This window comes from Sturnus vulgaris, chromosome 6 (genome assembly GCF_052056855.1).
Source record: "Sturnus vulgaris isolate bStuVul1 chromosome 6, bStuVul1.hap1, whole genome shotgun sequence".
NCBI lineage: Eukaryota > Metazoa > Chordata > Aves > Passeriformes > Sturnidae > Sturnus > Sturnus vulgaris.
The window spans coordinates 11685516-11709378 of NC_142248.1; the positions used below are offsets into that span (position 1 = coordinate 11685516).

The 23863-nt window shown below is 40.6% G+C and overlaps 1 protein-coding gene across 1 annotated transcript in view; it reads right to left on the reverse strand.

Moving 5' to 3' along the window:
- Positions 1–1428: 1428 nt before the first annotated feature.
- LOC106848939 (cytosolic phospholipase A2 epsilon-like) overlaps positions 1429–23863 on the reverse strand; it is a 32733-nt gene continuing 10298 nt past the window's right edge. Inside the window, exons 4-21 of the mRNA XM_014869198.2 lie at positions 19655–19791; positions 18724–18852; positions 18025–18065; positions 17428–17470; positions 16948–17011; positions 15857–16026; positions 15640–15732; positions 14870–14907; positions 13549–13684; positions 11962–12098; positions 11425–11650; positions 9640–9754; positions 9085–9222; positions 8108–8215; positions 6930–7118; positions 5891–6057; positions 4972–5158; positions 1429–2221 (exon numbers count right to left, since the gene is read on the reverse strand). Coding sequence (XP_014724684.2) covers positions 1911–2221; positions 4972–5158; positions 5891–6057; positions 6930–7118; positions 8108–8215; positions 9085–9222; positions 9640–9754; positions 11425–11650; positions 11962–12098; positions 13549–13684; positions 14870–14907; positions 15640–15732; positions 15857–16026; positions 16948–17011; positions 17428–17470; positions 18025–18065; positions 18724–18852; positions 19655–19791 — 2429 coding nt within the window. The 3' untranslated portion in view covers positions 1429–1910. The remainder of the gene's footprint in view (positions 2222–4971; positions 5159–5890; positions 6058–6929; positions 7119–8107; positions 8216–9084; positions 9223–9639; positions 9755–11424; positions 11651–11961; positions 12099–13548; positions 13685–14869; positions 14908–15639; positions 15733–15856; positions 16027–16947; positions 17012–17427; positions 17471–18024; positions 18066–18723; positions 18853–19654; positions 19792–23863) is intronic.

Here is a 23863-nt window from a genome sequence, read left to right on the forward strand (position 1 = left end):
TGCATAAAATTTTATCAACGAGAAAACTTTATGTGTGCAGAGCTACCTCACTTAGTTTAAACCTGCTGTTCATTCGTTTTGTCTGATCCTCTCTAGGTCTTGTGATAGAAGGAAGGTGCACCCACTTCATACATCTCTCTCTTCTCTGCCTTTCACTCCTCCTGTTCTTTTCCTGGGTTGCAGATTCCTTAGCAATTCCTACCTTGTGTGGAGGGAGTTCCACCTCCTTGATCAGGCCTGACATTTTCCTCTGTATTCTTGTTGAATGTAAAAAACTGAGATACTGAGTAATTATTCCATGCAAGATTTTTGAAATGGGGTAAAGTGCTCATTGTTCTCCATGACCCTTTCGTGTCTGCTGGAAAGCAGCAGGAAGGGCAGGGAAGTGTTTGCACTCACACACCTCGTTCTGCTTGTCTTCAGACTTCCTGCCTCCATGCTTCCTGCTGTCGGTGAAATAATTTTTGCCCTTCAGACAATAAAGCTCTAACTGTATATGGGAACCTGGGAGCGTTTCCAAATTCCCAGGTCTGGCTGTGCCCTCTGGCTACATCCCATCCCACACTGTGATGAGATCCAGCATTCATCAGCATGACTGCTGTCTTTGCTCTCTGGTTTCCATGGGAGATGAACTCTGGGCACGCAGTCCCCTGTGGCATGCAGGTGAGTGTTCACTGACCTAAGTGGCAAACAGAAGGGTCACATCTCTGTGCACCACCTAGGAGGAGACCCTCGACCTTGAGAGCAAAGGAATTTTTAAGACTTCCATTTCTGGCCCACAATAACAGGGTTTCTTGACAAAGAACACTACAGCAGAACTGAGGAGTGGGGAAGCCTGTAACAAACATGGGCTTGTGGATATAAGATGTTTAATAAATAAAACAATAGCACTGAATTAAAAAAAAATATGAAGAATGAATGTAGACTTTTACAGATTCCATTTGTCAAAAACCCAGACTGCTTACTGGAAAGGAGACAGATCAATGTCACAACCAAAGCGTCAGAAAGTTGATGTTCTGTTAACTTCAGTTGCCATACTCCACAGCAAGTTAAATAAACCACATTTGCACAAGTGATATTAGGTATATAACTTTAGTTTTGCTTTGTCTGTGTTTCTTGTGTCTTTTCGATGTAATAATCTCAAACACTTTATTAATATTAAAGAATGTTTGGTATTATCAAGACCATTTAAATCCAGCTTGCTAAAATAAATTAACATGAGTTGGTCCTTGTAGAGATGGGTCTTAGTTGTAATCCTAATCAAGGAGTCCCAGGATCCTGGATTAGTTTACATCTAGGTCTGGAGCAGCTGTACTGTCTTCTTCAATAATTTTTCAGCAGCTATGAAATGTCTTCATTTTCACTTTGTCTTGCTAGTAGAGGAAGAAACACCTAAATAAGTGGCTGAAACATGTATTTGGTATGAAAACTATTTATTTGCTATAACTCCTACTCAAAAGAAGTGGTTTATTATATAAATTGAATATTTATTTACATTCACATAAAGTTCACAAATGGCTTCCTTGATTTTGTTTTAGAGACAATGGATTTTGTTCTCTGCTGCATTTCTGGACTGGCAATCCTCTGTTTCTATAGCACAGGTAGAACACAAACAGTCAGTGTAAACTTCCTCACACTTCCTTGTCCACGCAGCTTGGCCCTGGCCTGGAAGGTCACTTCTGCAAGTGCAGTGGAGCACAGCCTCACCCAGCCACGCTCCCGAGGCTGTCAGCGAGGGAAGCACATTAGTTCATTAAGGAAAAATTGCTTTTCTGAGTTTATTCCCTCCACTGACAGACAGGCTGAACATTTTTGATGACAAATGAAATGCTATTTTTAGCGTTCTTTGGCTTTTCTTCACTTCCTAATAAAATTCCTTTTCTTCTTCATCAACAGGACTCCTAGATACTTTATTTCATATTCCTGGGTGCTGGGCAGTCAGCCAAGTGCTGGGTTCCCTCTCTGTCAGGCACACACATGCCGTGGCCATCGGGTGGTTTTTGCAGGGTTTGCTCTTTCTTATGCTGCTTTTTCCTCTCCACAGCTGTGTGCAAGGCCTGAAGAATCAAATCTCTGTTGTTCTGCACGTTGTAGTAACTTAGATTCACCAGTTTGTCAAAATTTTCCTCTGAATAGCTCAGATTGTTTATGTAATATGGGCCACAGGCATTGTCAACATCAACCTCACCCTCTGCCATCTCCGAGGGACTGCGCTTCACACCTAAGGGACAAGCAATGACTTGGTTAATTTGCAAAAAGCAATTAGGGTCCGGGTGTTTCTCGGGCATGCACAAATCTCAACCCTAAACTAAATCAGTTTTTTGCTCAACTCTGCACTGGTGAGACATAGATAAAAGCTCAGCCTGTTCATATGCTATCTGCTAGTACATGAAATAAATAGGTTCTTGGAAGGGAAGAGGTCAATTAATTTTGTTGGATTCTGAAGATTCCAGTATGTGCCTTTGACTGCTAAAGGATGGCTGAAGATCCCACCCGTGGACAGAGACCTGAGGACATGGAGATCCACTGCTGTGTGCTATCCTGTAATCCTGTAAACCATGTCATGGTTTCACCCCAGCCAGCAGCTGAGCAATACAGCTATTTGCTCAGTCCACCCTGACCACTGGGATGGGGGGAGAATCAGAAGAGCAAAGTGGGAAAACGTGGGTGGAGATAAAGACAGTTTAATGGGACAGAAAAGGAAGAACAACATAATTCTCATTCCCCATCCCAAACAAGCACTATACCAGCTGCTAGGGAGAAAATTAACTCTTTCCCAGATAAAACCAGGTTCACATACACTTTCATGCTTCCTCATAATTTCTACAGACTCTTTGGTTTTCTGACAGCTGGCATGAGGGAAAGAGAGCATTGTCAACCTGGAAATGGTGGGAAATATTGTCAGAGAGAGTATCAGAAACACGAGAATTTTTCTGTCAGCCTCCAGTGAGACCATCACATTGCCAAGAGGGTGTTACTGTAACAAACAAGCACCCTCCACAGTCACAGATACCTGCACCACCTGAGCCATCACAGGGAGGTAGGCACTGGGAAAAGTCAGCATCTCACTGACAGGACCTCATGCATTTGGAGAATCTTCCCTACCAACATGGATCTAACAACACTGATCAAAGGGTTCTGATTTTCCTTGAAGGGTCTCTCGGAGTCCAACAGATGTGTGCTCCTCTCAGCTTTGCAGACAGAGTTACAGTGAACTGCTACCACTCAACTGAAGCAGTCTAAGTCTCACACAGAGAATTCCCTTTCTACTGGATTGTGGAAGAGCCTAATAGTGCATAAGTTAACTAGTTTGAATATGTCAGTTTTACTTGTTTACTGCCCTGACTCTAAATTTCCCTTCTGAACAACCTGATGGATGAGCTCCTATGGAAAAACTGCCTGTTAATGTGATTGGGCACGGTATTGAAGCATTATAAATTAAGCTGATCTCTACCTGTCTCTAACAAAGGGCAGACATCCTTTTCCAGCCTCACAGGACCTTCTGCAGCATCCATCCTGCTGCTGTGGAGGTCAGGTCTCAGATGCAAGGTGTCAGCTCTCCCCAAAAACTGCCTGCACAGAGCCCTTCCATGCCAGCTCAGCTGACACAGCTCGAGGGGGCATGACAAGGACCCCTTCTTTCTCTTCCTGTTTAGTCTTGTCCTGCAGCTACCAGCTGAACCGGTTGGGCTGCACAAGCTTGCCTCAAGTGTATGCAATATGCAAATATCATGCAGGTCTTCAAATTAATTTTCTTCATACCTAGCAACACCCCTTTTTAGACTCCTTGATAATATACGTTGGCATTTAACATTTGCACATCATCTGATATATACCTGATAGCAGATACACCTGAGAGTAGATGACTGATTTAGGCTAGGCATCCCTTGTTTCTGGAAATTATCGAGGGGAAGAAGGCAAGCAAACTCCCTCACAGAGCAATACAAAAGAGCAGTGCAGTACAGAAGTTAAATCTCAGCTCTTCTTCTTTGTTCTTTTCTCCTTTCTTTAATTCTCTCTACAAAGGGCAACTGCAGAAAGCAACCTTTCAGTTATCTGATCAGTGGTGAGAGCTGGAATAGAATGGTGTGTGTACATGCATAAATACACTTTGTCTATTTGAATACTGTTTAAAACCCCAGATGTACACCTCAAATGTGCCATGAACTCAACCGACAAAGCAAAAGTACCATATTATTTTTTACAGCTTACTTAAAATAAAAGGATAATAATTGATACAATTGGGACAATAGTTTCTGCATTTATTTTGGTTTTAAATTGAATGTACCATGTACTAACCTAGAGCTTCTGGCTTTCAAGTATACTGTGGGGCTTTGAAGTGAACTCACAATCTGATTTAGGAATTTTACCATCTGCAGGAGGAGTAACTGAGGCTTTTGTAGCAAGAGAATATTATGGTATGTGAGCTGTGGTACCAGGACTTAGAAGTAATCAGTTTAGAAGTGACTGGCAATGTTGCTATTGAAACTCTTTACATTTCAAAGTGAACAGACACTGTTGGAATGGCTCAGTGTTGCCTTTTCATCACTTTGCTAGTTCATGCTTTTGTTTTCATTGCCTAAATGTAAGCCTGGAAATTATTTTAAACAATGAAATCCTTAGACTCCTTGGAGCATTCTCAAATGGGAGAGGATGATGAGAGGAAATTACCCCTGCTAATTTCTGCTGCTGCAGATAAACAGAATATTCTTTTCCTCAATTAACTACAATCTGCTTATGAGAAGCCAAAAAAAATCTGAATAGGAAAATATGTGCCAAATGCTAATCCCACATGCTTCTCTACTGTTCACGAAAAATCACATCTTTTAAGTTCCTTGATATGGTTCAGATCTAAGCAAAGAGAGTTCAAGTCTGTTATTACAGCATGATCTGAAAAATATACATTATTCAGTAAAAAAGAGAAAGAAAGTGGCCACTGGCTCTGTTAATGTGATGGGTAACTTGACTTACCAGGTGCTTTGTATTCCCTGAAGGTGTCATTTACAAGAGGGAAAAATATCACAATAGGTGTTTCTGGGCTCTCTTTATCACCAACAATGTAGCATTCCTTCAGATGTGGAGTTTCCTGATCATCTGGCACCTTTGTAGGGAAAGGAATTCCCTGCCTTGCAAAGTATTTAGAGGCATCTTTCAGGGGCTTGTTGCCACAAAGGGAAAACAAAACAAAAGAAAATATCAGAACATATGGGAAGAACTTTGAATTTGACAAAATCTAATTTCATTGGGAATATTCGTGGGGCAAGGGACAGGTTCTGACAGATTATGGTACATATCCAATTTAGATGTAGGTTGTTTACAGAGCCAAGCCTTGGAAGGGCAGAGTTAAGTGAGATGGATCTAAGTCCACATGCCTGTCTTTGAAAATCTACATTGGCTGTTTCACATTTGGCTATGAAAATGTTGCCTTTAGACAACTTTTTATTCCTAAGGAATTTAACATTCCTAAATGCAACCTGTTGTTGCATTTATTTGCATATCTGATTTTCTGCATCAAACCCTTCTATTGTTGCAGTTATAGTGCCCTGAAGGAACATTTTCCCTTGCATAGGAATATGTATGATTGTAGTGAGAAATATTAGACAATGTTTAAAGGCAATTAGCTTCATTCATTCTACTTCTGACTGCCTTCAAATCAGCTAAAACCACTTACATGTAAAAATGGGCAGGTACAGTTTACTAAATTACTACTTCCTGATAACATTTGTATTGTTCCATAAAGATATGTGACCCCCAGTTAACAGTAAACTGTTAACTTATCTACACTTCCCAAATTTGGGGGAAAAAAAGTTCCTATGAGTAGAGGATCAGCTGTTCTGGGAGCTCAGTGATGAAACAGAGAAATCAGTGAAGAAGAATGTGCAAGACTCACCCCTGTCTGTGAACCTGAGCTGTAGTTGAAATGCAAAATGACATCCACTTTCCTTTCTGGTCTCATAAGGGGTGGGTAACTGGTGGCAAAGGCAAATGCAGTATCAATCAGGATGAGGTAGTCTGCTGCTGTTGTCAGGTGGTTGGGCTGGGAGTCCAGCTCACAGTCTAGGAAACAAGCACATTTTTTCAGAGAAGGTGCCCAATGCAAGGGAAGTGCTGAGGAAAGGCTACTGTCAACAAAAATTTCTTGAGTCCTAAACCTACCTATATAGCTGATGGCTGCAGTTCAGTCATTTCTCAGTTCCTCATCTGGCTTCCTCTTTTCACTCTTTATTCTGCAATTTCTTTGGCTTTCCTCTGACTAAAAGGGATTAACTTGGGGCTCAGGAGAATAGACTTAATTATCCTTTGTGTGACTCTGATGAGGTTGGTGTGGTTTTTTGTTGTTTTCTTTTTTTTCTTTCTTTTTCTGTTAATATGAAACAAATTAAAATGGAACCTCACTCTCTCAACACAGTAAGAAGACTAAGTATGTTGGGTGTCTTGCTCACTATGAGAGCAGGCACACAGCTACAATTTTACATGGAATATCTGGTGCCAGACTGAACAAAAAAATTCCCTACAGGATGGATGACAGGGAATACTGTTACAAAGGTTTTACCTTATTTAGAAGGAAAAATGTAACAGGAAACAAAGCTCCCTGCCACATCCCTTGAGCATTGGCCAGGCAAAAGACAGTGTCTGGTAGCACCAGTGCCATGCTGCAGGCACAGACATATGCTGGGTCATTAATTGGGATTCTCACCTATCAGTCACTAATTGATTCTCACCCATCAATCGTGAAACTTCATGAATTTTTACAAAGAACTTATTCTGAAGCCTCTCCTGCTACCTAGTTTTAGCTTTCAGTAACAAACAGCTTCAAATACTCTCAGAATAAAACAAAAGAGCAGTTAGCTTGATAACTTTTTAAGGATTATTTCTTTTTCACAAGGATGGTTTAAGCTGTAACTCAAAGCAGAATTTTGTTACCATACCTTTCCACTTGGAAAATTCACTCTCTAGGTAGTTGTTGTTTATCTGGAGGCCTTTCAGGAAATTATGGATTTCTGAGGCTGCTGGACGTAACATTGCAACGTCTCGGAAAATCTCTGAAAAGCTGTCAGGAGGACAAACCACTCGAGTATCCAGCTCATTTGGTCGTGTAGGGAACAGGGCTTCATCATCTGCAGAAGAAAGAATAACAGTTTATATATGGTTTTACTCTTGAAGTCAATCTGTGCAGTCATCCTTCGGTTTAATATTTTGGAAAACTTGGACTTCTTTCTCTTTTTACTTCCAGGATTTTCACAAATCTCATGGTTTTTTTAGCTGAGCTTTGAAAAATCCCTTTCTTCTTCTCACTTCACAGTGATAAATGCTTTGTTTGTACTGCAAAAGAGTCCACCTCACCTACTAGAAATTTCTTTGTTTTGGTATGATTTTATCCATTAAGTATCTTGCACTTAACTTTGTCTTCCTTTGCCACTCCATGCCACAGTTTCTCTCTCAGACACATAAAAAGCCACACAAACATAATTAATGTCCCTCACTAGCAAATACAAAATCCTTGATTTAACAACCAGAAATGACTCCCTTACAAGGTCTAGAAGATAAAATAAGGAAGCTCTTTTGAAATACTTCTCTTCTTTGTCATCTTTTCTTTGTTATGTGTTTGCCTTGTGTATTTGTCCTTGAAATCTGACCCTGCAGATCTTTCTTAATTTTGTATCATGTTTTTCAAATCTCATCCTTATGACTAGTTTGGAATGAATTCCAATAGCACTGAAGTTTGTGTCAATGTTTTGTAGACTTCAGAGATGCAAGGATGCTGTTTGCTCTCGTTTCTCTGATGCTCCTCTGAGAGAGGAGCTGGAAGATTGTGGAATGCTATGTGAGCATCTTCCATCTACAGAGATATTTTGCTCAGAAAACATCTCATTAAAAAGCCATTGTCTCTTTTATTTTTCTGTGCTGGATCCTGTGGGTTCTTTTCACATGCAACTGAAATTATTGCCATATGTAATACAAAGCATGAATTTCCTTCTGGTTTATATGTGGATAATGGAAATTCCTGAAGAGAATATTCTAAAGGGCTTTGAAAAATTCAATAAGAGAGTAGCAGCACAGAAGGAAAAAAAAGATAAAATAAAATAATCATGTAAGAATAACTCACCTATGTCAGTAATTTTGTCTCGTGTCCATTTGTGCCAGAAGTCTTCTGAATTAACAGATATATACCAAGCATCCATGAGATTCAAGGAAAATACACTGCTCCAGATGCCTGTGGCATAGAATGTGTTTGACAGAAAATAAATGGGGTGCAAAGGAATTTGATGTAAACCTTTCAAATAACTGTGTCACTGGACACTTCAGGGAACAGGGGCAGAAACATCCCTGCATCATTCTAGAGAAGAAGGTGCCAAGATGTAGAAAGAGGGTGGTGACCTGACAGCATTTTTGATCACAGAAGGGAAGAGCTGGGTCCTTATCTGAAATTGCAGCCAGGGACAGAGAGATTCTAATTTGCTTCCTTACGCCTCACCACTAGCTGTAGTGAAATCTCCCCACAAGCAAAAAGTTTCAACTTCTCAAAAAAACCCCCAAAACTTCCTTTTTCCTTTATGCAGTTGGTGGAAGCAGAAAGAACAATGAGGCAAGAGATTGCTTTTGCAAAGGGAAGGAAGATTTCCTTACTGCTTTCACTTTTATATGCAAGAAGGAAAAAAAGATAAATATTATGACCTATTTGCACTCTGAAATGGAAATTTTATCTTAAGAATTAATCAGGGCTAGATTAGCAGGAACTATGTAGATTAAAAGGTGCTTTTTAGAGACCCAGGCTGAAGAAGAAACTGATGATTTAACTTAGCAGCAATGATACACAACTTCTGTTGCTGACAAATATATATATGTATTGTGAAGGTCTCATGTCAGTAAGCATAACCACAGATGAAATCAATAAATCTGTTAAGATTAATAAGATCACAGAGATAATAAAAATCCTGCAGACTGTGACCTGTTATGAGTTCTGGTATATTACCATATACTGATCCTGGCAGATAAAAACACACTAACTGTTTAATTTCAGAAGAGGGGTTTGTATAGGAGCAGATTATATTATATTACTTTTTTTGTAGAACAAGAAATCACCTTCCAAAAAGCAGATTCTGGATTCTGGGACTTTCTTCATCAGGCGACCCATGAAGAACTCGCTGCCAAAATCTTCTGCACGAATGAAGGCGCCATATTTTGGGAATCCTACCTCATAAGGGGTGAATTCCACCCATTCTGAAAGAAAAGGCATAAGACAGACTGATTACAGCAGCAGAGGCATAATTATTTGAATAAAAAGTGACATTGGCCAGGTCAAGGCAGACTGGTTTCTAATCAACACACTTTGCAAGCAAGCATTTATTCACTGTACATTTCACAGTGGTGAACATGCAGAACAAATTGTCCTGTTACATCTATGTCTCTGTAAACTTTTTGATAGTTTCTACAGAAGTGCATAATGTCTTCTATTGTCCTGCTTTTGATCCTAAATACTGAATTATACTGAGGTCTTCAAAATATTAACTATAAAATTTGTACTCTGAGGTATATTAGCCTTTCAGAATATTTGTGTACTGAATTGATCTCCTTATCTAATCCTAAATTAACCCTAATTGGGATTAAATGTTAAATGCAATTCTGGAGTATTGTTACCTCTAAAATCCTGGTCGCTGATTTTATCCTTCACATTGAGAGAGAGGTAGATGGGCAGTGGGTTTTGACCCTGATTTAGTGCCTGCTGCTGATCTGTGAGCTTATGGCAGTCCTCCTGTTTTGAAGAATGACAGTAGCTGAGGACAACTGGATGACACAAAGAGCCTCCCACTTCATCTGAACCTGGGTTCTGACAATGCAGTGTATACATGACTCCAACTAGGATGCTCCCATCTGCTTAGCTCAGAAAGATACTGTCATCTCTATCCCTGCCCCTCCCCTGCCCCAACACGTCAGCACACAAATAATTCTAAATTCATATGTTGAAAGAATATGGTAAGGAGAAAATGCTGTTACCCACATTTTTTATTTCAGAAAAATTGTCTGGGAATGTTTGAAAAGCACTCTTGACAGGAAATATTTCTTTATGAAAGAGTAAACCCCTCTCTGACTGCCCAGAAAAACATCTTTTCCTCAGACCTGTGACAGAGACAATGCAGAGTTAATGCTCAGCAAGCCTTGGCCCTTCTGCTGCAGAGCTCGGGCAGGGTGGAAAGGGCAGGATGGTTTGGGAGCAGAACCAAGGTTTGTGAGTGTGCTCCTACAAGCAGAGCTGCAGGTGCTCCCCCTCACCAGAGCAGCCCCTGGAAGTTTGGCTGTGCCAGCAGTGCCACCAGGCTTCCTTTGGGCTAGTTTTGGCCAGGGGACAGGGCTGTGGGGACACTCACAGCTCCCTGCTGAACACAATCCCAGGGAGTCTCTGCCACTGTGCTGTGACCAGGCAGTAGAAATGTGGATCATCATAATACAGGGGGAATATTTTCTCATACTAAAATATAAGTGACATGGCTGGAAAGAAATATTCATGAAGATTAAAATAGAGCCTGGACACAGCTCTTGATGGAAATGTTTGCAGGGTGATGTCTTATTAACAGCTCAGAGATACTGTCTTTGAGCTTGTGATTTTCCTTTGCCTTGCCTCATTGTGCAGCTCTTTTAAAAGAACAGCAGGATTTTCATTCAAATATTTTCATGAATTCAGAGAGTCACAGAACAGTTGGGGTTGGAAGTGCCCTGAAAAATCACTTAGGTCCAATCCCACTGCCACAGGCAGGGACACTTTCCACAAGGCCAGGTTGCTCCCCATCCAACCTGGTCTTAAACACCTCCAGGGACAGGGAGTCCACAATTTCTCTGGAAACCTGTTCCAGTGCTTCACTACCCTCATAGTGAAGAATTATTCCTAATACCTAATCTAAACCTACCCTCCTTCATCTTAAAGCTATTTCTCCCTTGTCCTACCACTGCACGCCCTGGGGAATAGTCCATCTCCAACCTTGTTGTAAGCCCCTTTTAGAGTCTGTGAGGAATAAATTAAAAGTTGTTCATACTGCAAGTTTCCTGCTATTTCTTTTCATTCCCTTCCTTTCTGTACCAGGTGTGATGTTAAGATCTGTATCATACAGAGAACAAACATAATGAATGGTACTGCCAAGGCCCCTGCTTTAGGCATCTATATGATAAACAAACAAACAAACAAAAAACTCCTTTTGCATAAGAGTGGTCAAACATTGGCATGTGTTGCCCAGAGAATTTGTGGAGTCTTCAGCTGTGGAGATATTCAAAGCCCATAGTTCAGGGTAGCTGGCCCTTCCTAATCCTGCTTGGACAAGATGAATTCCAGAGGTCCCTTCCAACCTCAGCTAGTTTTTGATTTACTGTCTTTCCTCACTGCTGTATTCACTAGATATTAAAATCTGGAGAGGAAAGGTGCTGTTATTGTACCTTATCATGTAACATGGTTTCAATGATGAGTCCCCACAGATCCGTGAAACACAGCTGATGTCCTTCCTGTTTCCTCTGGCACAGCTCTTCCAAATAGTATTTCAGACGATCAGGGGCAAAACAAGTAACAAACTTATTTTTAAGTACTTGCTTTCGGGCGTCATTGAGGGTTTCCTTGAGATCCTTTTGGGACCAATCGGGATCTTCGTACAAGTTTGACATGGTCCTAAAAAAAGTCCAAACAAAATAAAACCCCACAAGGAAAAGTGTGAGTGCTGAAGCAGAGCTTTGGGAATTTGTGGAGGTTTGTGTATTATGTCTTCATTTATATGAAAAAAAACTCCATGTGTTTGGTACCATCCACATATTTAATTAATTGCAAATGCGGGAAAATATTCACTGAAAGCAACAACAAACAAAAAAGGCCACAGCAGAAAAAGAAAGCCTTTTCTTCGTAGTTAATCATATAATATATAATTCAAGATCACTCCTTGATGTCAATTATGGAAAATTCCTGTGTTCTTATCTTGGTCTTACCATGTTGTTCCAGATAAACCAGTGATGTATGAGACACAGTCCAAGACATTCATTTCCTGCACACTGAGGAGGTGAGCATACAAGGCTGTCAGAGCTCTGGTTCCACCTCCCGTTGTCATGATTGCCACTACAGGTACCTATCCAATCCCAAAATACATGCAGTTAGTGACATAGTATGAGAAGGGACAGACACAATTCTCCTTCTCTGATTAGAAGGAGAAATTTACAGCACTAATAAAGTAGTAAAAATATGCCAGCAGTTCAACGTGAAGAAAAACCTGAATTAATAGTGAGGCATGTAAGGAGTAAGAAATAATATTTTCCTCTGTCAAGCAGCCCTGCATTAGAACATGAAATCCATTATCACGTTTTCAGTGCTCTGTTTGAAAACCATTAACACAGAGCATTAGAGGAAATGGTATCTTCTTTCATCTGAATCAGATTATTATCAGATACAATAGACCAGAAAATATCAGTCTCACAGTTTCCATGTGAGCAATAATAACTTCTCTTTTCCTGAAGCTTGCTGAAACTATTGCACAGTTATTCCACAGGCCATATTAGAAATGTCATGACTGATGGATTTAAGAGCACAGGCCAGTTCAGAACCCCTGAAACCAAAGGCTGGTGACACCATTCCCTTTTAAAGTTGCTGGAGGGAAAGAGAAACCATGTTCATTCCACCTACCACATATGTACAGTACTAGGTGTGCAAGTGAACTGCAATTACTTGCTTCTGTGATCATACAGAGATACCAGGGACTGGCAGTCTTAGAAAAATAATTAATTTATAAACATTAATTGGCTTCTTTAACAGTATAGACAGCTACTGGGCATTGGAGTGAATGAATGTCATGTACAAATCAGAAGAACATAGCAAAATTGTATGCTCTGTAGGGAAGTATGGGCTCTACATCAGAGGGGAAGGGAATGACCCATGGCTTAGCTGGCATTTAAAGGCAGAATCTCGTGTCTGAAAGGTCCATCTGTGCAAGAAAAGCTGAACTCAGTTTAGGTCAAAACAAGAAAAATTTATCGTGTCTGCATTTGAGTTTAGGCTTTACACTCCAATCATGGGTGCATAATTAAAAAAAAAGAAACCTGATTTTCCCCTGCCTTAAAACCTCTGTTATCAATCCTGTTTGCTGAGCAAAAATGTGCTGAGCAGATGAAGTCAGACTAGCAGCGTGCTGTGCCCACACAATAGGAACCTAAATTGTGGCACAAAGGATAAACAAAATAAAATCCAGTTTTAACTGTGAGGGAATGAAGTGCTGAATCCACTGTACAGATCTGGCTAAAAAGAAAACTTGTCCTTGGTTCTGAGAGCACCTAGCCCTTCTCTATGTTAGGGGCAGACTGCTATGAACACAAAGCTAGATTCTCTAGCTTGAGGGCTACAGGCTTTTTATTCATGTGTCTGATGAGTACTATTCATTTCTTTCCTGGAATAAAGTAAGTCAGACACTAAGAACTCAGCTGTAGCTTGTACATGAAACTACAAGGTTTCCAAAAAATTCTGACCATCAATGCTATATTTTAACACTCATCTGTGCAGAAAGCAGAGAATAATTATGTCTCTGATACCTCATCATCCTGCAAGTCCTCTTCCAGGTGGAGAATATCCTTCAAAGCAGCTGCAACCACCTTCTTCCTCTTGCGAATGAAATCCTGCTCCTGGGCACACAGATCAAACCCCAGGCGTACATCCAGGTCCTCCTGGCTGCAACAAGGATCAGGTGTCATACATCACATTTCTAGTCTAAGCCAGCATTTCAATTGCTCTACTTCATAAACAGACATGCCTTCACTACCGGGTCTAGATAAAGAAAAGAAGGAAGGTATTAAATGCTCTTGTTTGTTCTTGGAGAAAAACAGTCCATCTGCCTTTGAACTGAAAGGAATTTTTTTTTTTCTTCCTGCCAAAGATGCCTGGAATTAAATATAGCTACAAGTAACAGCCGCTCCTTTTCAGACATAAATCCAGAAGCCTGCAGAGGGCAGTGTTTAAAAGGTGGCTTTTAAAAGTTATGCAAACTTCCACTGACATCTGTGAAACGCTCTCCTGAAGTTGTAGATTTACAGGATCAGATGTTCTTTTGATGTTTATAAGCACTACATTTGTGATTTGAAAGCGAAAGCTGTAATGAAAATCTTGCATAGGCGTTCTAAGGAAGAAGATTTTCAATGACAGCTGTAAACTGTATGTATATTTCATAGCATATTTACTGAAAATAAACAGCCTGATGGAAAAAGCACCTGCTTTTGTGGAAGTTCTCTTCTGTTACAATATGGTACATAATGTAATATATCCAACTTATAAATTTTAAAAGGCCTGAACAATATTCCAAAACACCCAGTGTGTTTCCTTGGTTTAGAAATAAGACATCACCTCATTGAGTATATTTGCATTTATCTCTTTGAGTAGGCATTAAAACAATAAATGCAGGCGCATTTAATTATTTCAATTTTTTTCACATATTAGAGTACCCAAGCACTCTGATTTTTATCTTTTAGTGGAAGAAAACAGTTAAAGAGGCTTTTTGGGAAACAGACAGGGTTTTTTTCAATTCGTTTCGAAATGTTGCTTTTATTGAGAATTTGGATTTGGTAATAAATAATAGAGGTATCAGCATATCTACAGTAGCCCTTACAATGTAATATTGATTGCAGCACAGTATGAATAGAAAATTGGTGTGTTCTTTATAAAACCTTTTCTTAACTCCCTGTGCCATTAGAAAAACTCCGTTGCTGAAAATCTTTGCATTATATACTAAGTGCATTTTATTTTATAGTCTGAAATGAGGATGGACCAGCATTCAGGACAAAGGCAGTAACAAAGGGATTGGAACTTGATTTACAACTATCTAAATACAAGGAACCAAGGGGAAAACCACAGGTGTCTTACCATTTTTTCACCTTAAGGAGCAAATCAAATTTTCTGTGCTGAAAATTGAAAAGGTAAAATGATGAATATTGATATTTTATTTAACATAGCCCCTTTCCCCCACTCAGACTGAGACATAGATCTTTTGGGTCATCATTACACCTACAAAACTCTGAATCTCAAAAAACTAAGATCTCTTCTCAATATTTCAATGGTATCCAGAGATGTGCACTGGTTTAATAGATTAAGACTTTAGTACACTATCATCTCTAGCCCACATGTTATCTCTCTCATAAAACTCAGTGTAGCTTGCCTGGTACTAGTTATCTACACAAAGAAATCCCAGAAGAGCTGCAGTGCTACAGCTCACCTCCCTGGCAGGATCCACCACTGAGGATGGGTTTTGGAAGCAGAGCCTCTCTCACATAACAATGTCAGGTACGAGGCTGAGCACTCCACACGTGTGGCTTGGGTTTGCTTCCAGTGTGCCAGGCTGCAGCCTCACCACTCTGTCCCAGTGGCACCAGTCACCTCCAGCCCTGTACATGGGCAGTACAAGGAGCATGAGGAACAGCTTAGGTGTTTTTCTTCTTCCCCCTTTACCCTTGGATTTCCCATTTTATTTTGCTCCAAATAATTCACTTCACTACGCGTTGCCCTATACTGGAGGGAGGTTAGAAAACAACTGTCTCTGTATAAAGAGAAGTGGCCCTTAGTTTCTGCTTCATGCAAATCAGAAGGAATTTCAAAAAGCTTGCAAAGTGTTCTCCCCGTGGCCAGCAGACACTCACCTCACCAACTACTTCCCGCTCGGAGGGGGGTGACTTCAGAGGGATTGTCAAGGGGACACTTCTCCTCCTTGGTCCACATGACATGCAAGCACACTGAAAAGGAGCATGGAGTGCTTTTTGGTTAAAACAGAAATGTTCTCCTCTTGCTCCCTACTCACATGTAAATGTCAGGTCATAGAACTGTCTGTGTTGTCTACCATGATCTGGGGTAACGTACAAAGGTGGGAAGCTTCCTCTTCTTTCTGAGAGCAACATCCAGGGAGGGCTGCTTGTATCTGGCATAGTGGAAGAAAGTGGGATCTGGGAGAGGGGAGTGGGAGTCACAGCCCACTGAAACTGTCTGGGTTTCTTCAAAGGATCCTCTCACTGTAAATGTTAGCTCATTCTCTAAAACAAAGAGATAAAATGCGTACACTAAGTTACTTATAATTGTAAAAAAAGAGGGAAAAAAAAGAAGCAAAACAAATTCGTTCTCCTCTTCCTTTGTATTTTGAAAGCTATCTTCTAAAAGTGATCCAAACCCCAAACATTTCATCATTATAATGTGCTGAACAAGAAATCAGATGGGAATGTGACACGGATGGCACCAAATTTTAGATTGCTGCTTTTCTGTTTTACTTTCATCACAACACAGTGAATACAACCAGGTACTTTGCGTGGTAAATCATCCTCATCCCAGGGCAAATAACGAACTGAAGAAGTTCTCGGTCCCCTAAAATGAGACCTGACTCTTATGAGCAGCAGATGACCCTATTTATATGAATAACTTAGCTAATCCTGCCAGTGTGCATTATGCATGCTCTGAGATTGCCTACCAGATCCAGCCCCTCAGGGGATGTGGGCAGAGGAACTTCTAGATTCTGGATCTTGACCAGGGTCAGGCAGGAGCCAGCTGCTGAGAGGCTAACCCCTGCAAAAACATGAGGTATTTCTGTGCATATGTGTAAGTCAAAGTGACACAGATCCTGAGCAAAGTTAATGCCATGGACTATAACACCTGAGGAATTCAGCTTCTTCAGGGTTTAGCAGTACTGCAGCAGAGGTTTGCAGAATCTCAGCTTGGGTTTTAGATACCTTCTGTATAAGCATCTGATTCTAGTTGTTTCTAGTCTGGCACAAGACTCTCCATGAAGTCAGAACCCTGAACCTACACCTGCTGCAGGACTGGTGGCATTCCCTAGTGCAAATTTTGTACAAATCACCTTAAATGTGATCAATTGAAGCCTTAGTATTTTGCTGATGCAATGTCCAGGCTTTGTTAGAGACGGTAAAATCGCCAATATTTATTTGAAGAAGTAATAATCTTACCTGAAAAACGCTTCTTTTGCCTCCTGCTGTCCAAGTGAACTTCCAAACAGGCTTCTTCACGACACTATGGTAGGTGTGATGAGGACAGAGAATTAGATAACTCATCCAGCCATCTCACCACCAGTGCTGGCAGATGTTGAAAGGATTATTGTAGGCAAGGTAATTGTTTGAATGTGGGGACCAGCTGTGTTGGACACTTTTGCCAGACACAGTGAACGTGAGAATTAATTTATTGTCACACGGGAAGATGGTGCTATGCTAAACACATTGTCATTTTCAATGGATGCAGACAAAACCAGGGAAAGTTATCATAGTCAGAAGGCTCCTCTAAGATCATGCTGGTGTCCTTAAAGATAAAACTCCTAAGAGAAAGTGTCACTAAAGAATAAAGACTTGCAGTGTTTCCCTCACTGACATTATAGTCAGCTATGGTAAGGGATGACGTGGGAAAGAACACAAAATAACAAAACATTATTTTACCACTATTGCCCCGTTTGTGATGATGGTTTCAGGAGGATCCTGGCTGGAAAACAAGAAGAAAAAAATATATATTTTAAAAACAGTATGTTCTGGATACTGTCCTGAACAGGACACATTATTCTCTCTAAATTTTTATTACTATTATTTTCTTTACTCCTGCTTATTATTTCTGTAAGTATTCTCCCTTGACACTAGATGTCACATAATGACCCAGCAAAAATTATTAAATTGCTGTAAGGCACCTGGAAAGTCCTTGCAACAGCCTTAGTAACACGGGCATGGCACAAGTTGGGTAGCACCCTTCTCCTCAGCCACGACTTTCCCAGAGAGCACTGTCCAGTAAATCTGCAGACTCACTGTAGTGGGATTTGCCAGCCAACTCTGAACTATGTAAAACAAAAATCTTAAGAGAAAGTCAAGGAATTGTAAATTCTCAACTCCTCTCCACACCATGGCATTTTTCCTTTCATTTTTTAATGCACAAATTAAGTTTGGAAAAAATTGTCTCTGGCTATTAAGGTGATACTGGATCTACAAAAGGTTTCCCTGCACTAATGCCTAATTCCAACCTGCCAATAATAATGGGGTTTTACTCACATGGTCTCCAATGCAAACTCAACTTCCAGCTCCTCCTTCCCCTGAAAATTAAAAAAAAGAAACTGTCTCAAGCAGCATGTGCAGTGGTTTTCAAAGTGACCTTAATTTTTGCAAGCACTGTGTCCTTCACATTAAAAAATATTCTGTTTTGTGCTTGCTATTATCAGCATTAAATGACAGAGGCAGCTTTTTCTTCCCCAAGGAAAAGTTCTCAATTGTACTTGCAGAATGAAGGGTGTTTGGTGCTTATAAATCTCCCAGCAAACCTATTTCACACTTTCTTCTCTGCCAGCTTCCATGTGCTAGACATGATATGCTAAGGCTTAGTGTTTAGGAAAATATTGTGGAAACTGGCCACTTCCCTGTGCTTGCATCGTTTTGGTTTTTATAGTCTTTGTGAGGATTAAGTGAACTGTTATTTTCTATCAGATTACTGAAAGTGCAAACACCCCTAAAATTGCATCTGCTCTGGGGGCTTAGGAATTTGGCCATGACCTGTGCCAAAGGAAATCAACAGGAATTTGAGAAGGCCATCTATTTTGTCACTGATGTGCAATTTCCAGGATTTTTAATAAATTTTGCTACATTTTTACCACCAATCTGGTCCTGGAGGTAAAACCAGAAGAGACAGTACACCTCTTTAAATAGAGGGGAGAGAATGGACATCAAGCTGTATTGAGTGTCTGACCAAGCTCTTACCTCTGAGTTTAGTGGGAATGCTTTAAAAACTCTTTCCCCAAGGGGGATTTTAGCTACATCAAAAAGCACAATTGCACGGTCATCATCATGAATGATATCATCATCAGAAACAGTAATTTCCAGAACATTCTGGGAAAAGAAATGAAAAATATCCAATTCACTAGCATGTATAACATACAAGAAGTATGACATTCTGCAGCTCTTCCAGGCCTAGTGTCTGCTTTACATAGAGGAAATAGAAAAGCATTGATGAAAAACGTGTGAGAAGGCAGGGTGAGAAGGGAAGTGTAAAGAACCAGGTCTTAGTCTTATCAATTAAAGCTGAACTGAGATTTTTTTGGGTCAGCAGTTATGCTTTTAAGTAGACCTCATAAAAAATGCAATCTCCTCGGGAGGAATATGGATTGCCAAAAGCCCTATATTGCTTCATATCATATCAGCAGGGGCAATAGAGATTACTTCATATCAATAATCACCTTTCTATGTCCTTGGACATTCTGCTTTCAGTCACCTGTTCACAGGTATTTGAGTGTAGTTCAATTATCAGCAACAAACTGAATAAAGATCTTAATCATATAAGAATTTGGCATTATCTCCTGCCATTACTTCATGTCCTTTCAGAAAAAGATGTGTTTTTTTGTCACAGCGTAATTTTATATTTTCAATTCAGTTTCTCTGTGTTGTCACTGTCATGGGTACCATCAGCCTTCCCCAAGGAGGTCAGACTCATTACCCATACATAAATAATAACTATCTGTTGGTAGTAAATTGGATTCCAGCAAAGACAGAATTGTTTTGCTTCAGCTTGCGTGGGGAATTTTAAGTAAACTCAGAAATGCACTGGGAGACATTTCTAGTTTAGGGGTTTTGGGATAAACTGAAAGACACTGTGCAGAGATTAGATGAAAAAGAGAGGTTTTGGGCTGTTTACCTTGACTTTTCTCTGTATCCGGAAGTAGAAAGTTTCATTCCACACAGGATTTCTGCAGTTTTTGATGGTTTTGGTGTGGAATATTTCATCTGAAGCTGTTGGCAACCAGAGCCTCACATAGCAATCAGATTGGCTTACTGTAGAAACAGAAGCACAAAATATCTGGCAGACATGATACAAGCAATGGAGGCATTAAAATGCTCTATAGCTTCAACATGGATGAGAGATGGCCAATTCTTTCTGATAAACATTGGCCAAACCAGGAAGATAGAAATCACAGAGCTAGATAAAATTAATTTGCTTCTCACAACACTTATTTTTAATAAGCAGTGTATTCAAACGATTATACATAATCTTATACATTCATAGAAAAAATACAATCCTGGCTAGCAAATAGAACAGTGTGCATATTCAGGAGGCTTGTATTGCTCCATACAAAAAAAATTGGCAGGCGAAACTGCGACAGAGGCAGCAGAGCATTAACTTCAGACTCTGAGAGGGACTGTGTATAAGTTGTCTCTGTAGCAATTTAACTTCGTGAGAAATATCAAAAGAATCAGGTTTAAGTCTGATTCAGATAGCAAATGTCTGACATACCTGGTAATTAACTCTTTATGACAGAAAATTAATTATTCCAGTGACCTTGATCATCGTCTCCCTAGGTGGGGTAGGAAGGGAGAGGCTTACCAGCAGTGCAATTGCTGCTTCAGGAGCTCAGTAGGAACTGGAGCCTTTTCCTGGTGTTGCTGATACCTGAAAGACCTGGAATCTAATTCCTACTTCACATCTCTTCCCAGGAGAAGTGAAGTGGCAGAAATTATTTGCATCTTGTGGATGGAGGGAGTGGAGTGAGGCTGCACTTGCTCTATGTTACCATCTCCCAAAGATCCTGAACCAAAGGGATTCTCAGACCTTGGACAGGAACTTTTCCAGTGGCAGCTAGAAGGGTTGATCCATCCTGTTCTGCAAACACAGGCTTTGGCCAGAAAAGAGGAGGAGTCTGGTAGCAGAGAGACCCATCTCATGGGCAGGGAGAAGAACACCTACTACCTGTAAACATGGTACAGGCCTTGAGTCAGCCCCTCAAGGTTAAAAGGGAGTTCATCCCCATGTCTTTGTTCAGGATATATTGCTTTGGGATATTTTGCCTAAAAATAAGGTGTTGTCTGAAATCCAGAGGCCCTGTGACTGGGACATCCTCAGAGGAGCATGCCTGTCAATTAGGGAGATCCCCATGTAACATTTCATGCTGAATCTTGAAGGAATTTCTTGATACTGCCCAGAATTTTCTCTCTAGAAGGTAGCAGATTGCCTGTCTTTGAAATTATTTCCACTGACAATGTTTCAGAGTCTCAGATTTTAACACAATAGAGGTGACTGGATAATATGTTGATTTTGGCAATTACCAGTTTAATATTTAATTTACTAAGAGCGGGAGGGCTGTGCTGCTGATTTCTCTGATAACTGGAAGTTCTCCCCTCACCGTGCTGCCTGACAGCCTGCTGAGCTGTGATGTACTCAGCCTGATAAATGGTATCACTGCCTCTGATCTACAGAGCCTGTGCAACAGCCAAGAACTGAATGTGGCTTTGGGGCATCTGGACCATCCCTCCTCTCATTAACACACAAACAACTGCCAAGCTCAAGTGTTCCAAAACCACGAATCCAGCATCTCCAAAACTGCCAAAGTGGATGAGATGGGATGCAATTCAGAAATTAACACTTCTGAACTGATTTAAGACATAATTTCTCTACCTTTTAGTTTCTAGGTATCATAGGGTGCAAGAAGGAGACATTTCTATATTTTTTGCTGAACTTGCAAAGGTACATTATTTTCTTTTCCTTTCTTTTTCTTAGAGGAAACCAAAATGGTGTTGAAAATCAAAAGCTTTGCCCTTGTTTTAAATTTCATTTTTTCATCACACACTGTATAAATTAAGGCTCGTGCTAGAACAGAGAAAGCTGGCAGTGCAAAATCTCTGAGACAACAATGAATGGACAGCTGCAGCAAGTATGAATATCTTTTGATACTATTTTATCTGGAACTTACTTATTTTCTGGAGTGTTTTCTTTGGCAAAATATCTTCATGAGGCTACTTTCTTAAATTACTGTTCAGTATGCATGTTGATTTCATAAATATTTACATAAAATCAGCTATTGACAAGTTTTTGCCAAACTGATGACTGGAAAGTGAGGTGGATTAAAAACTGGTTTAACTACCAGGATCAAGTGATTGTGATCAGCAGCACAAAGTACAAGTGGAGGCCAGTCTCTACTGGTGCACCCCAGAGGCTGACAGTGGGGCCAGTGCTGTTTAACATCTGTGTTAAATTAACAATGTGAGCGATGAGACAGAGTTCAGCTTCAGCAAGTTTGCAGGTGGAGCAAAATTTGGGGGAGTGCTTGGCACACTAGAAGGCTGTGGGAGAGTGGTTGACACATTCCAAAGGACCTGAATGGCAAGTGGGAGGACTGGCCAAATGAGCCTCATGAAGTTCACTGAGGGAAAAGCAAAGTCCTTGAGATGAGGAGGCAAAACCCCAGCAGCAGGATGGGCTGAGGGCTGACCAGCTGGACAGCAGCTCTGCACAGAGGCAGCTGTGCATGGCAGTGGACACCAGGTTGAACAGCAGGCAGTGAGGTGTGGCCAGCGAGGCCAGCAGCCTCCTGAGCTGCATCAGGAGAGTAGCCAGCAGCTGGAAGGGTGATCCTTCCTCTCTGCTCAGCACTGGCAAAGGCCACATCTCTGGGTTCCCCACTACAAGAGAGGTAAGGATGTGCTAAAGTGAGCTGGACAAAAAAGTCCAGAAAGAAAATGGGGGAATGGATGATCTGCTCTATGGGGAGAAGCTGAGAGCTGAGACTCTTCAGCCTGAAGCAGAGAAGGGTCTTATCAATTTGTGTAAATACCTGATCAGGGAGAGGAAACAGTGAAAGATAAAAGGCAATGGACAGAAAACAAAACGCAGGGAATCCCACTGAAACATAAGTAAAAATTTCATTTTTACCACAACACTGTAAACATTGCCACACACTGTCACAGATTGCTCAGAAAGGTGAAGTCTCTACCCTTGGAGATGGTCAAAACCCAAATGGAAATCGCTCTGAACAACCTACTGAAGCCAATCCTGTTTACAGCAGGGGTCTGGACTACACAGTCTCCAGAAGTGCCTTCACACCTCATTCTGTGTGATTCTGCTGTAACAAGGCTAATTGGCCACAGACAAATTACATAACAGCGTTAGTAACTCCTGTATGCAAATTTGACCTGAAGATGGGGTGAGATGATACCACCTCACCTGTAGGACAAAGTACATTCTCTTCCAGTGAAGAAAGGGAACTATGCCACATGTGGTTTTGCCACAATCTACAGTCCCTACCAATGTGGAGAGGTTACTGTTTTCCATAGGACTCCTGTGATTTTCCATGTCTTCCTTTAATTTTACACACTATATCCCCATGCTGTGACTCTAACTGAGCTTATGTATTTCTGTAGACGTGGCAGTCCCCTTAAACTGAGGCTAAACTGTGAGGCAAACAGTGATATAAATAAAAATAACAGGATAGTTGAATGTCTGCTGAATACCAGGATGCCTATGACATCATTATTATGTGGGAGCCCTTGAAATTACTAATCAGCTTACATTGTTCCCTCTTATCCCTGAAAAAAGTGTACAAGAGAGCTACTGAAAATGTTCCAGTCTATTCATTGCTACCTGAGAGCTAATACAAAAAATTTCTATTTGCATTTTCTTCATGCTCCAGTTGTAATGCAGCTGCTGGGCTCTTTTAGCAGTTTTATGCCATGCCAGGCCCTTATTTCAGTGCACGTGTTGCAACTTCCCTGATGCCATAATGTCACCTCATGTGAATGCTGAGACATCTGAACTCACAGTCTCTTTGAAAGTCAGCACTAAGGGACCCTGATGTCCTTTTCCAATTTGTAGCTTCTGATTTAATTTGTATGATAGTGAGACCGCTTCTCAACTCTGTCTCAGTGCTAAAGATGGGTTAAAAATACAAGACCAAAAGAAGTAGTTCAGAACTGCAGCCATGTGTGCTACTCTGTGAGAGTACAGTTCTGCAGGGTGTACCTGAGATGAACCATCACGTGCTAAAATCACTCATCTCCATCACAGGTAAGGAGAAAATTACAGCACTGAAAACCAAAGCATGTAAGAAAAACTAGTCTCATAAAAACAATGAAT